Source organism: Electrophorus electricus, chromosome 13 (genome assembly GCF_041902795.1).
Source record: "Electrophorus electricus isolate QZ-2024a chromosome 13, ASM4190279v1, whole genome shotgun sequence".
NCBI lineage: Eukaryota > Metazoa > Chordata > Actinopteri > Gymnotiformes > Gymnotidae > Electrophorus > Electrophorus electricus.
In genome coordinates this window covers 13360026-13372104 of record NC_137509.1, presented here as the reverse complement: position 1 = coordinate 13372104, position 12079 = coordinate 13360026, and the positions used below count along the sequence as shown (strand labels likewise).

The 12079-nt window shown below is 45.1% G+C and overlaps 1 protein-coding gene across 6 annotated transcripts in view; it reads right to left on the bottom strand.

Moving 5' to 3' along the window:
* Positions 1–1113: 1113 nt before the first annotated feature.
* The window catches only part of LOC113577345 (protein phosphatase 3 catalytic subunit alpha), a 55462-nt gene continuing 44496 nt past the window's right edge, over positions 1114–12079 (bottom strand). The window contains exons 9-15 of one of the 6 annotated variants that reach the window (XM_035536684.2): positions 10362–10487; positions 10161–10232; positions 8776–8802; positions 7422–7506; positions 7043–7140; positions 4700–4729; positions 1114–2943 (exon numbers count right to left, since the gene is read on the bottom strand). In XM_035536684.2, coding sequence (XP_035392577.1) covers positions 2750–2943; positions 4700–4729; positions 7043–7140; positions 7422–7506; positions 8776–8802; positions 10161–10232; positions 10362–10487 — 632 coding nt within the window. In that variant the 3' untranslated portion in view covers positions 1114–2749. Of the gene's footprint in view, positions 2944–3050; positions 3071–4699; positions 4730–7042; positions 7141–7421; positions 7507–8775; positions 8803–10160; positions 10233–10361; positions 10488–12079 lie in introns of those variants that run through there. The other 5 variants (XM_035536686.2, XM_035536685.2, XM_081695279.1 and 2 more) reach the window with 5 other exon arrangements.

Sequence of the window (12079 nt, the reverse complement as noted above, 5' to 3'; positions counted from 1 at the left end):
TGGTTAAGGTACCTAATTAGTAAGCAGAAGGTTAGCAGTTCAAGCCCCACCACTACCAAGTTTCTGCTGTTGGGACACTAAGCAAAGTCCTGAATACTCGATTTGGGTTCAGTCAACCATATTAAGATGCTTTTGTTAAAGGTGTTAGCCAGATGCCATAAATGTAATGTACTTTGAAAAAGCATATAATCAATGATATATTACATAGTAGCAAGGTTCTTCATTATGGTTCAGACTATGTAACATTTATACCTTATTTGACAGTAGGTAAGGCCATACATATAGCCTCTCCCTCCTCTCTCACACATTACACTTAATAGCCCACCAATTTAGACCAAGATTAGGCTTAATCTATTTCTGGGAAACCAGTCCTTAAAGTCAAGGAAGCTTAAACAGCTTCCAAGACTAAACAACCTAGATCACGCCAACTAGCAGGCAAAGCTATCTATCTATCTCTAGCCATCTATCTAAACCGAGCACAGACTCCAGTGCTGATTTTCATCTTCGGTTCGTTTGTACATTTGGGGTCTTATAATTCTGATTCTCCCCACTTATGCCATTGTGTTTAGCTCTATTTGAGTGGCATAACTGTTTGGGAGTCTTGGATAGAGAGATGTCAAGTGACAGCCCTCTAATAGGTCTCATCAGTGAATTAAATTATTTTTTTTTTGGTGTTAAATTTTTTACATAGGTTTTTTTGTTTTTGTTCAAACTTTTTTGGGGATGTTATTTTAAACACTCAAGTTTGGTATCAGGCAAACTTTATCTATGGGATGTTCTTTCAGATACAAGGAAATGAGGAAGACAACTAGTCTGTACTGTGTGACCAATATAGATGTTTAGGATCAGTTAAAACAACTGATTTTTACACCACACTGGGATACCACGGTTCATTTTCCATGATCTGTACTTGCAGAGTTGAAGCAGACACTGGGACGACCAGGGCTTGGTCTGAGTAATTCTCGGCCCTCTAGGATAAAGGATCACCAGAGAAATAAGCACTGCATGCAACATTTCCTCCTAGTGACCGAATTCCTGCTTCAGTGCCTTTAAGCCCCCCTCTCTCTGTGCTTGACAGGACCCATTCCCGCACACATGGACAGAAGAGGGCCGTTTTCATGCACATCTTTATTGAACAGTAATATAAAATACTCTGTGATAATTGTGAGTGCATGCTTCATCTGCCAACAGTTTGGAAGTTAAATTACAAAAGCAAGGCTTAACATTGTGTAGTGAAATACTAGGGCACTTAAGCAGTTGTTTAAAAAAATTGATGGAGAATTTTGTTTCCTTAAAGTATTGAGCAGTAACAAACTGGTAACTGATATACAAAGCAATATTCCTAATAATAATAATAATAATAATAATAATAATCATCATCAAATTACACTTTTTCTGTGGCACGTTTACAAAACAGAACAAAAAAGTCTAAATGTCTTGTATGACATTAACAACTATCATGCATTTTAAGTTCCACATGTAACCACAGACTTGTGTCACGAGAACAGCTAAACATGCTAAATTGGACTACATGTGTACTTACAAGCATAAAAACCATGATTCCTCATCCAATATTAAATAGTTCGATGCTTTCATTACAAAATAAGTTGAAGGCCTGAAGCTTTGTCCTGGCGTATACATTTCCAGTATATATCGACTAAGCACACTACAGATCAAAACTGGCCTCAATGGCCAAGGTAATTCATTCATATTTCCTTTGATAAATCTTATAAAACATGCATAGGCAGATGCTTTTAGTTTTTTTGTCTTTTTGTACAGAATATAGGTGCTTATATATATATATATATATATATATATATATATATATATATATATATATATATAGTTTGTTCGCAATACTTAAAAAGAAAAACGAACACTTACAAAAATTCCAGCAAGCCACAATAAATCTACCCCCCCCCCCATCTTTAATAAAACAAAACGTATTTCGCAAATGACAGGTGTAATTTCCAGTTTTAAACTCCAAGAAAATGGGTAGTTGCCATAAAGCAAATTAGCCATTATACAGAAAATAGAATCAAAGCACACACACCAAAGAAACCTGAGGTAAGCATAATCTGTACAAAAAACCATAAAATATTTCATTTTTGGCATTTCAACAATGTTGCAACATTCTTTTAAGACTGCCTAATTTACTTTAGAGCTAGTTTATAAGAGTAGCAAAAAAGGTATCAATAAATAGTCCTTATTTAGTTTGTACACCCTTTTTATGTTAAAAACATTTTATGTTCCGTCCATTTTTAGTGCTGTATTTTTGTAAACGTACAATAATTAGTAAGAAGACACACACACACACACACACACACACACACACACACACACACACACACACACACACACACACACACACAAATCTTTTCTCCAGTAATGAGTAAAGGCGTTTTCACATAAGATCTCTCAGGCCACACCCACAAGCACCCTCCCACACTTACTCATTCAGAAAAAGAGTGAATCAGCAAGCACTTTTCATGGTTTCTACAAGCAAAATAATTTTTTTTTTTTCCTTTTTTTTTTTAAAGGCATATCCAAAGACAAGAGTGTCGCTCTGAATCGTATTTGAAAACTCTGCTCTCCCCTTCACACCCCCTTCTCTCCTCACCCTCTTCCCTTCTGTCGCGCAGGGCCCCGATTGCTGCACTCCTTTGTCTGGCATTCGGAGCGTGGAGAAAGAGAGGGGGAGGAGTCTCGTTGCCGCGGTGGCACGGGCGGGGCGGGTGGCGCCGCTGCGTCACTGGATGTTGCCGCTGCCGGCCTTTCCCTCGGTGCCGTTGGCCTCGGAGCACAGTGCCTTGTTGAGCGAGTTGAGGCTGGCGTCGCACTGCAGGGTGTCGCGACGGGGCGGCATCCGTTCGTTGATGCGGTCCAGGCCCTTCGCCTCCTCAAAGCTAGTGATCTTATGCTGGGGCGAGAAGCCTTTGATGGCTGGGGTGGGGATCAGGGAGGAGGTGCAATGTTAAAATTGGAACATTCTTACATTTGTTTGTGGCAGCCCCTCTCCCCATGTTTATTGTTTTTATCTTGTTGGTCAATTGCTAGCATCTGTGCTAATCTAGAGTAAAAAAACAAACCAAAACAAAACAAAAACAAAACTTTAGCAGCTAGTTTAGCATTCAAAACATACATTTGTTTCTTTATAAAAAACTTGGTAAGAAACTTTTGTGTTTCATTTTCCTGAAATACCTCACGAAACTCCAAATGGAAAACAAAACCTTTAAGAGAATACAGTCTTCCTGGGCACAAACTCCACACTAGTCATCATTTTTTTGGGTTGTGAAATGTCACTGTGGTGCTGCTGGGCAGGCCCGGTTCTGGAGGGCCGTGATGTGGTTTCCACAGGATTCCCCTCCCTTTTGCCCAATCAGAGGCTTGCCGTATTTCTCGATGCCCCGTGGAAACCAGCAAACCAAGCCACCAAGAACGGAGCCGCCCACCACACTCGAAAACAAACATTACAGAGGCTTGGGGTGGGGGGGCGGGCGTGGGAATTAGGAGGTATAAGAACAAGGGAAAGCAGAAAGGTAGCCTAAATACTTCCACCAACAGAAGGAATGAAGTGGAGCTGAAAAAGAAACGTATGCATAAAAGAAAGGTAGTCTCACACAGGGAACTTTGGCCAATAAAAACAAACAACCAACAACAACAACAACAACAAAAAGAAAAAAAAAACACGGAATAAGTTGCTTGCTAACCACGTTATGCCTGATTGAAGCATGCAGCAAACTGGGGCGAAATGGAAGAGACTGCTCAGACTACGTGACCACAGTGTCCCTGGCTCGCTAGGCCTGTTTTGTTCTTAGGTGGGGTTGGGGGTTGTTGGGCCGTGTTTTAAGATGGACACGTTTTGCGTTGCTGCATAGCACAGGGCAGACACAGGTTATTAGCAGCGGAGGAGGAAACCACGGCGACATGGCACAGTCACAGACTATCCACATGGAAGAAGAAGCAAAATGATCAAAGTAAACTGGAGGGGGGCGAAAAAATGGAATAGTAATAATAATACATTTTTAAAAAAAGGGGAAAAAAAATCACTACTGACACAGCGCGCGGCTCTTTGTCTGAGAAAAACACTTTACAGGAACTTGGTAAATAGCAGCCAAAGCTGCTATTTAAAGTGCAGTTGAGGTCGTTATTGCGATGGCAACTTTGAGATGGCTAACACGGAACATTTAGCCAAAACCAAAGCCCAACTGCATCGGCGCCTTTGTTTTAAAGGGGATGGTCCTGCAGAACCGCTGCCTGCTAATAACGGTACAATCGAGGAGATCACACTCCAGAATGGGAATTCTCTGGCAGCCACAAACGGTTTCAATTTGCTTGTACATAACATGCTTCTTTTGGATGGTGTACAGAATTTGTAGTGAGTACAAGCCGAGTTACATTGCAGTTACACACGTGAAGATCTCCAAGCCTAAGCAGCAAAATAATGCCTTCATGTTCAGAAATAAGCTTTAAAGTTCCCCTTTAAAGCAAGCGTGGCTCGTTTGAGTACTTGTTTGTCTTAATTCTGCTTTTGCTGAACACTGCAGCACAGCTGGTTTGCCCCGAACACCCGGCACACTCTACACAAGCTACAGTGAAATGGATGGACCCATTGGAAGCCCTTTGCCTGTTGCGAGGAGGCAGCAGAAAGGGGAAGGCGTGGTGGTGGGAGAAGGGGGCGGGGCATTGGCCTATTTACCTTCATCGGCCTCTATAGCCTCAATAGTAGCTGAAGAGAGAAGGGGGAGGGGGTTGCAAAATGAGTGACAGAGGTGAGCAGAGCAGGTTACATTTGTCCAGGAACAAGTCAACGAGCAGCAATATGAGCCCAAATTGGACACATGACCGCACCTGACCCCGGCGGCGCCCCCCCCCCCCCCCCGCTGGGGGCTTGGTGGACCTGGGGCGCAGCCGGAGAACGGGGGCAGCTGACACACGCACGCACGCACGCACGCACGCACGCACGCACGCGCACAGTGATGGGAGTTTAGGGTGGGGAGGCCAAGTAGGGTGGGGTGATCAGGTGTGACTCACAAAGATGTAGGGCTAATTCAGAACATCACACAGAAAGAAAGAAAGAACGGGATTAGCTGCTGTTGCTCCGATTTTTAGGCTTTCTAGGTCACCAAGAGACGTTCAGAGCAACAATAAATTTGACGGATTAGCATGAACTGGTGCTGGAAATAGACGAGTTACTCAGATAATTACTGAATAATATTTCAAATAAATAGATATTAATAAATATATTAACAGATGGAATTTGTTATGCCTTGCCACATACTTTTACAATCTCCAGCGAGAGGCCTGTCAGCAAGGGCCTTCAAAGGACACATCCATCCTTGGTGTCAGACGCTGTTATTGCCACTTACCGTGCAGTGTTTTAGTTCACTTAATTTCTCTTTGATGAGAAGGAATCACCAATAAACAAAGACGGAACAACACTACGCACCACAGAGAAGACACACACAGGAACATGTGTGGCAGAAACGTGTGCGACATCCTGAGGAAAGCTAGCAGGCACCTAGAGGAGGGGTGGGAGGGGTGCCGCACCGCACACTCGTAAAAGAGGGGAGCACGCGCAGGGTGCTGCTGGAGGAGGCGGAGCAGCCCGGGGCATGGGTGTGTCACACGGCGGTCATGTTGGTGTCAAGGCAGGGACACACCCTGACTTCACTCTCTCTCTCCGACATGGCTCGACTACGGCCCATCAATTGTGTGTGTGTGTGCGCGTGTGCACGCGTGATTTAAATCCCTGCTACTGACCACTAAGCACCGTCTTGGACATATAACAGCCTCTGTTGTGAGTAAGAATGTTGAGCCATGCCAGTAAGAGAGTGAAGCTATTTTAATTTTTGCCTTTGGTTTGTGAATGATGAGGCAGATATTAGTAATCCTGTTTAAGTGTGACAGATCCAGTTCCTATTAAAGTTAAATCAATGATTCTCACAGCAAGAGGCATTGTGGATGGATATGTTAATAACACCACTGGCCTCCTGGGAAATTCTACTCATGTATCTTGTTTCAATAATTCAAAGTACTTTCAGGGCATTAAACAACAACAACAACAACAACAACAGCAACAGCAGCAACAACAACAGCAACAGCAACTCTCGATAGGTGTGATGCATTCAGCATCATGACCTCTGGAAACAGCAAACGTGTGGAAACTTTAGTTTGCAAAGGGGGCAGACTGAAGTTCAAAAGTCTCGTTCCACTGCGCTGGATCTTCGCCAGGGTTTCTGTGCCTTGACGGCATCGAGCACGCCTCTTACCACCCGCTTGCACCGACTGCAGACTCCCGAGCAAATGCAGCACCCTGTAAACCCCAGTGTTGACTCTTTAACACAGCTTCTAGCACGGGCTGTACTAGGGATGGTGGCGCTCGCTTGTGTAGGGTTCGATAAGGCAGGGGGAAATTCTTTTTTTCTCACATATAAACACATTTGACAGATACACCTGCGCAAGAGATTATACCTGCAGTTTCTAGGAAGAGAAAGAGAAAAGACAAGACAATGTTTGAGGTACTACGAGATTAAAGAAAGACAGAGAGAGAGAGGGGGAGAGAGAGAGAGAGAGAGAGGAAACTCAAAGAAAAGGAAAAACAGGAGATAAACCTGTTTATTCTACACAGCACCAGTAGAGGGTGCATATTGCATGTCCAAATATTAAAACCAAAACAGTAAAAGGTGACGCAGGAACTTTTTTACTTACTGGTCCCCTCCCTGACATAGATCTGTATGTCACTTTGTGTCTCTTGCATGGATTTTTAAAAAACATTTTTTATATTCTTATACACTTTTTTTATTTATCTATTTATTTTTAAATCAGCTAAAAAGCAAAATGCTACCTGCACAGAAGCACCCAGCGCTTTCCCTCTCTTACAACAAACCTCTTTCCTGCTCTCTGGGCACTTCCTTTCACACTCAAAAACCCTCTCAACTCTCCACGGACCAGCGTGCGTTCTAAGTGTTATTACGACGGCCAAGCGTGATGCAGACGCCCCTAATACAGAGGTGTGTGTGAGGGGGCGCGTGAGTCATACCATTCTGGAGTTTCTCTCTGCCGCCTGAGAGCACGCCGCTTGGCAGCATACCGGTGGGGGTGAGCCCCTTCAGAGTAAGCACACTCTCACTCTCCTCTCTGGAACACACAAACACCAAGTTAAACTCATGCACAGAGACGTGCACACACTGCGAGGAACGCACGCACACGCATGCACACACACTGCAGAACATATTCATGTACATCATGTACACACACACACACACACACACACACACACACACACACACACAATATGGAGCGCGCTCACACACAATCAACACACTCATGTACACACAATATGGGGAACTCTTGCGCACTCTCAAACCACCCAACACAGCATACTCTCACAGGCACGGTACTGCAAAGTGTTGTTTTACCGTAGGACTGAGAACACTCTGGCCATCTTCCCGATGGCGCGGATCTTATTCCGAATCACCTCTTTGCGGGCGGAAGCCGTGGCACCTAGACCGCCCCCCACAACACAAACACATTAGTTCAGCATGAGTCAAAACCCTCGTCCACCCCCTTCTGCTTCTCCTGAGTACAAAGCATGGAATGGTTTCAAATATTTCATATGCTCAGTCCTAGCCTATTGCCAAAAAATGAGACAAACAGCTGCATTAACCTAACAGTGCCCTGACAAATAATTACCCAAGCCATCAGAACTGATGAACCTTAGTTCGGGGGAGGGGGACGGGTGTTGGTTGGGGTGGGGGGGGGGTGTTTATTTGCAGCCTCAGCAAAGTAAAGTCAGATCAATAAAGTAGTTCCTTACGGCAGATTACACCTCCAGCCTTCAGAAGTGAAATGCATGCTAAGCATTCAGTTAGCCTGCTATCGATTCCTGCAGCCAGCGAGAGTCCACACAGCACGGCGCTCCACCCACCCGCAAAATGAATAACACTGTTGGCTCTAATTAAGATGCCTGCTCTGGGGAGACTCCCAAGGGGGCGGGTAGAGGGATTGCCCTGCAAAACCGGAGCGCTTTGGACTGTTTCATCGAGGTGGGAGGACTCAAGTAATGCACCTGTTGGGTGATTTGGCTGTTGCATAGTCAGGCCTACGCTCAGAAGACTCTTACGTAAACAGAAGCAGCTTTGGAGAAGGTCTGACCTTTAACAGACCGTTCCTAAAAAAAATTAAAACATTTTTTAAAAAAAGGCTCAAGGCTGGAAAGGACAGGCAGGAGCACTCGGTATGGTTGCAGTGCAGTTCAGCAGAGATGGGGAGAAATGATACGGTATGAAGATTCATATTGAGTTCGGGAGAGACACACTTCATGACATACCTCGTAACACGGATAACTTGATTCCAATGAAGCAAAGATGATACCAGCTTTCACCACACACGGATGTGGATTTATTTATTTGAGTGACTACTGATGAAAACACCGATAGCAAAATCGACCACGCTAGGTCGTGTTTCCGCCTGAAATTATGCTGTCTCATACGTTTCAGTCCATGCTACAAAGATGATCATTCCAGTCATACAGTTGCTGATTTTGTTGGCAATGCAGGCAGTCCACACACACTCCTTAAACACCTTTACCGTGAGATTACTGTAAAGTGCTAGCTAACTACTTTAGGTGGACAAAACGTGAGGAGCGTTAGTACCGACCCTTATATATGAAGGCACGGGCCGGATGGTGGTGTTAATCGACCCGTTAGGAGGAGGCAGCAGGAGGAAGCAGAGGGCAGTGCACACAGGCTATTGGTATGTGGGAGGATGTACCTTTCTTGGGGGCATAAATTAGCTGTCCTTCTCAAGTACACCCCCAGAAGAGAACAGAAAAGAACAGTAGAGTGGTCAGTGGATGGCTGAGGAATGGGAGAGAGAGAGAGAGAGAGAGAGAGAGAGAGAGAGAGAACCACCCATGGAGCAAAAAGAAAGGAAATGCCTGACACAACAACTGTGTGGGGGGGGGGGGAAGGAAAGAAAAGAGATTGATTAGATAAAGCAACATAGAAAGAGAAGTGACAGAATGACGAGAAGCAGAACTGGAAAGAACGAGAAAACAAAATAAATAATAAAAAGAGCTTGACACAGAAATGTTAAAATCAGAACAATGGCTATGAAACCAAATCGGTCAGAGAAGGGAAGTTATAACATGGGAATCCAATGAAATGCTAGCGTTAGGAGCAGGAATTAGCCTTCTGTTTAGCTTGCCAGCCTGGAAGCTAAGCAGGTGGTGTCTGACATTAAAATCCAAGGCAAGTCATCTTAAAGCTGTGCGCTACTGTCCCGCTTCTGAGTTCCTATATACTGGGGTTGCACTGGATTTTACAGTTTTCATATGAAATGTGACAAACGGAGTGAAACGCTGTTCCTGAGATACAGAGGAAATAACAGGGAGGGGGAAATCATCCCACAAAGCCCAGGAAACATGCCTGTATGTCATTTCCTGTTGACGCATGAACAGGGGGCAGTTTGCCCCATGGGTGGCTAGCGGGGCTCCTCCAACCATGTAAAATGCACACGTAAAACAATGTGGAAAAAGACAAGCAAACAGCTATAGCAGCCTGGCATCTGCTATAGGCTCACGCTTCTTCAGAGGAACTCCACGGAAAATACGCTGGTGGAGAAAGTGCTACTTTTCACAGGTTCCTTCTGGTTCTAATGCCTGAACTCTAAAGGGAGACACGTGTGCAGCTACAAACCTTGGCTTCAAAGAGCTGGCTGAGCTTAAGGTTTTATGCACACATTCAGGCTCCAAGTCCACGTTCAGATTGGTTCGGAGGGTACGCTTCCTCAGCTTAGTAGATGTACAGTAACTTTGTGAAGTCTAAAACTACTAAAAGTCTAAAACTTTGTTGCGTAATCAAGGTGAATTTTCATAGGTCCTGTCACCATAGAGAGCCTCTCGCCTCTTTAGAGGTGTGGTCCAGCATAGAGACTGTGGCTCAGACGTGCTGCGACACAGATTAACTGCCGGTAAGACGAACACTCTTGCCTGAAGTGCCACGTGGTGCGTGTGTGGTAGTGATGTCACAGGATTGGGGCTTAATGCCATCTGAGAACAGGGTTAATTCAAAATTATTTTATGACACAGCTGCATTAAGATGGAGAGAGTCTGCCTGTGTGTGTGAGCACGCATGTGCGCACTTCCACCTTCTTACCATCAATCTCCTCGTCGGTGGTCAATTCATCATTGGAGCAGATGCTCAATACATTTACCAGCATCTCAGTGACTGTGGACGACAGGATAGAGACAGGGGACATACCATAGCAGTTTTCCAGAAATTTCTACTATACTGTGGACTGTACTACACTACCAAATGCAAAGCCCTACACTAGCGTTTGTGTGTACCGGGACTGACCTTTCTCTCCAACAAATGGCAGTGACCAGGTAAAAACATCCATGAAGTTAGGAAGCCAGTAAGGATGGGGGGAGCAGTTGAACTGCCGAATGTTCATGACGTTATTCTCGTATTTCAGCACAGCAGCTGCAAGCACGGAGAGGAAGAAAAGTGAAGAGAAGAAAATCACTGCTCGCTGTGCGTCTGTGTTCGAAAGGCCCCCGCTTTAGCAGCCACGCACGCGCACGCACACACACACACACACACACACACACACACACACACACACACACACACACACACACACACACCCCTCAAATCAAAAACAGTGTGCTACGGACTACTGGAGGGTGGGAGGTTTGGTAAAATCATGCCCATTTACTCCCTGCATCCTTCTGCTTACTCGGAGAACGCCGAGAGCTTCAGTAATCCCCACAGCTGGCCCCTGACCAAATGCCTCTGTCTACTTTGGGAAGTAACTTTTCTGCAGACCGTTCAGCTCACAAATCACAGGCATGCTCGCAAAAGCCTGTCTGAAGGAGTTAAGGTCACCGCAGTCCTGTGCATATGCGCAGCCTGCCCTGGGCAGATGCCTCCTGCGGGCTCGATGCACTGAAAGCGGACGCCGCGCTCTCAAGATCATCTGGAGGGACTTTCCCTACCGTTGAGGCTCGCTCTTGATTCAGAATAGCAGCTCGTCATGTGGTGCGGAGCCGGGCCAGCTGTCAAACGCCAGCCAGACGGAAAGGCCTGAGGGCATGCGCCCGCGAAACCTCAAACTTCAGTCGGGTAACGCTGCCAAATGTGACGCTATAAATGGTAGAGCATCTAAAAAGTGGGATATTGATTATTAACGGTGAGGATTAGATCATCTATGACGCTATGCCCCAGGTTAGAGAAAATCTGTTAAAAAAAAAAAGAAAAAAAAAAGTTTGTAGTTGCAAGGATGCAGTTCTGAATACAACCACATGGTGGCTCCTGTGCTCACTCAAACAGCTGAAGTGGGGGGAAAAAATAAAAAATTAAAAAACGAGCTTAATCTCACAGACAATACATTAGATATTAGTTGAATTTGCATAATTATTATTACCCTTATTTACACATGGTCAGAGAATATCACACTTATCTCCAACAATTAAATTAATGACATTTTATTCTACATTAATTAAACATTATAAAGTCATGTTAAAAAAAGCTCACAAGCACCACGATTAGAAAATTAAAGTGTTATCTAACTTGTTCCAGGAGACCCAGAGTAAAATCTAACATATGCATTTACATATGCAAGATTCATAATTTATAATGTATATCTAACTAAATTCTAAAGTCACAGCGAGAGCATAGGTACCCATCAGTGAAGACTTAGGTGACATGAGTCTGTGTCTGAAGAGGTTATCTGCTCTACCATTCTGAGCAGGGAGTCAACCAGTGTGTGGAGGTAATGCAGATTGACCCTGTGACCCCAGCCTGTAGAGCACCCTCCCCCCACCCCGCTTCACTCTGGGTCGCCACGGGAACACGCCTTGTGCCGAGGCAAGGAATCACACGCGTCACCAACGAGACGTCGACAGCTTTGCTGGCGAACGCCGCCGCGCCCGCTCGGGCTGACTGTTCAGGAATCATCGACTCCTATCGCGGGCACTGGCGCAGCGTCGGAGGCGGGAGCTGATCCTGAGTCAGCATGCGAGGCGCCTCTTCTCTGGAATCTCCCACTGCTGCGTCGCTGACAGATGGAGGAG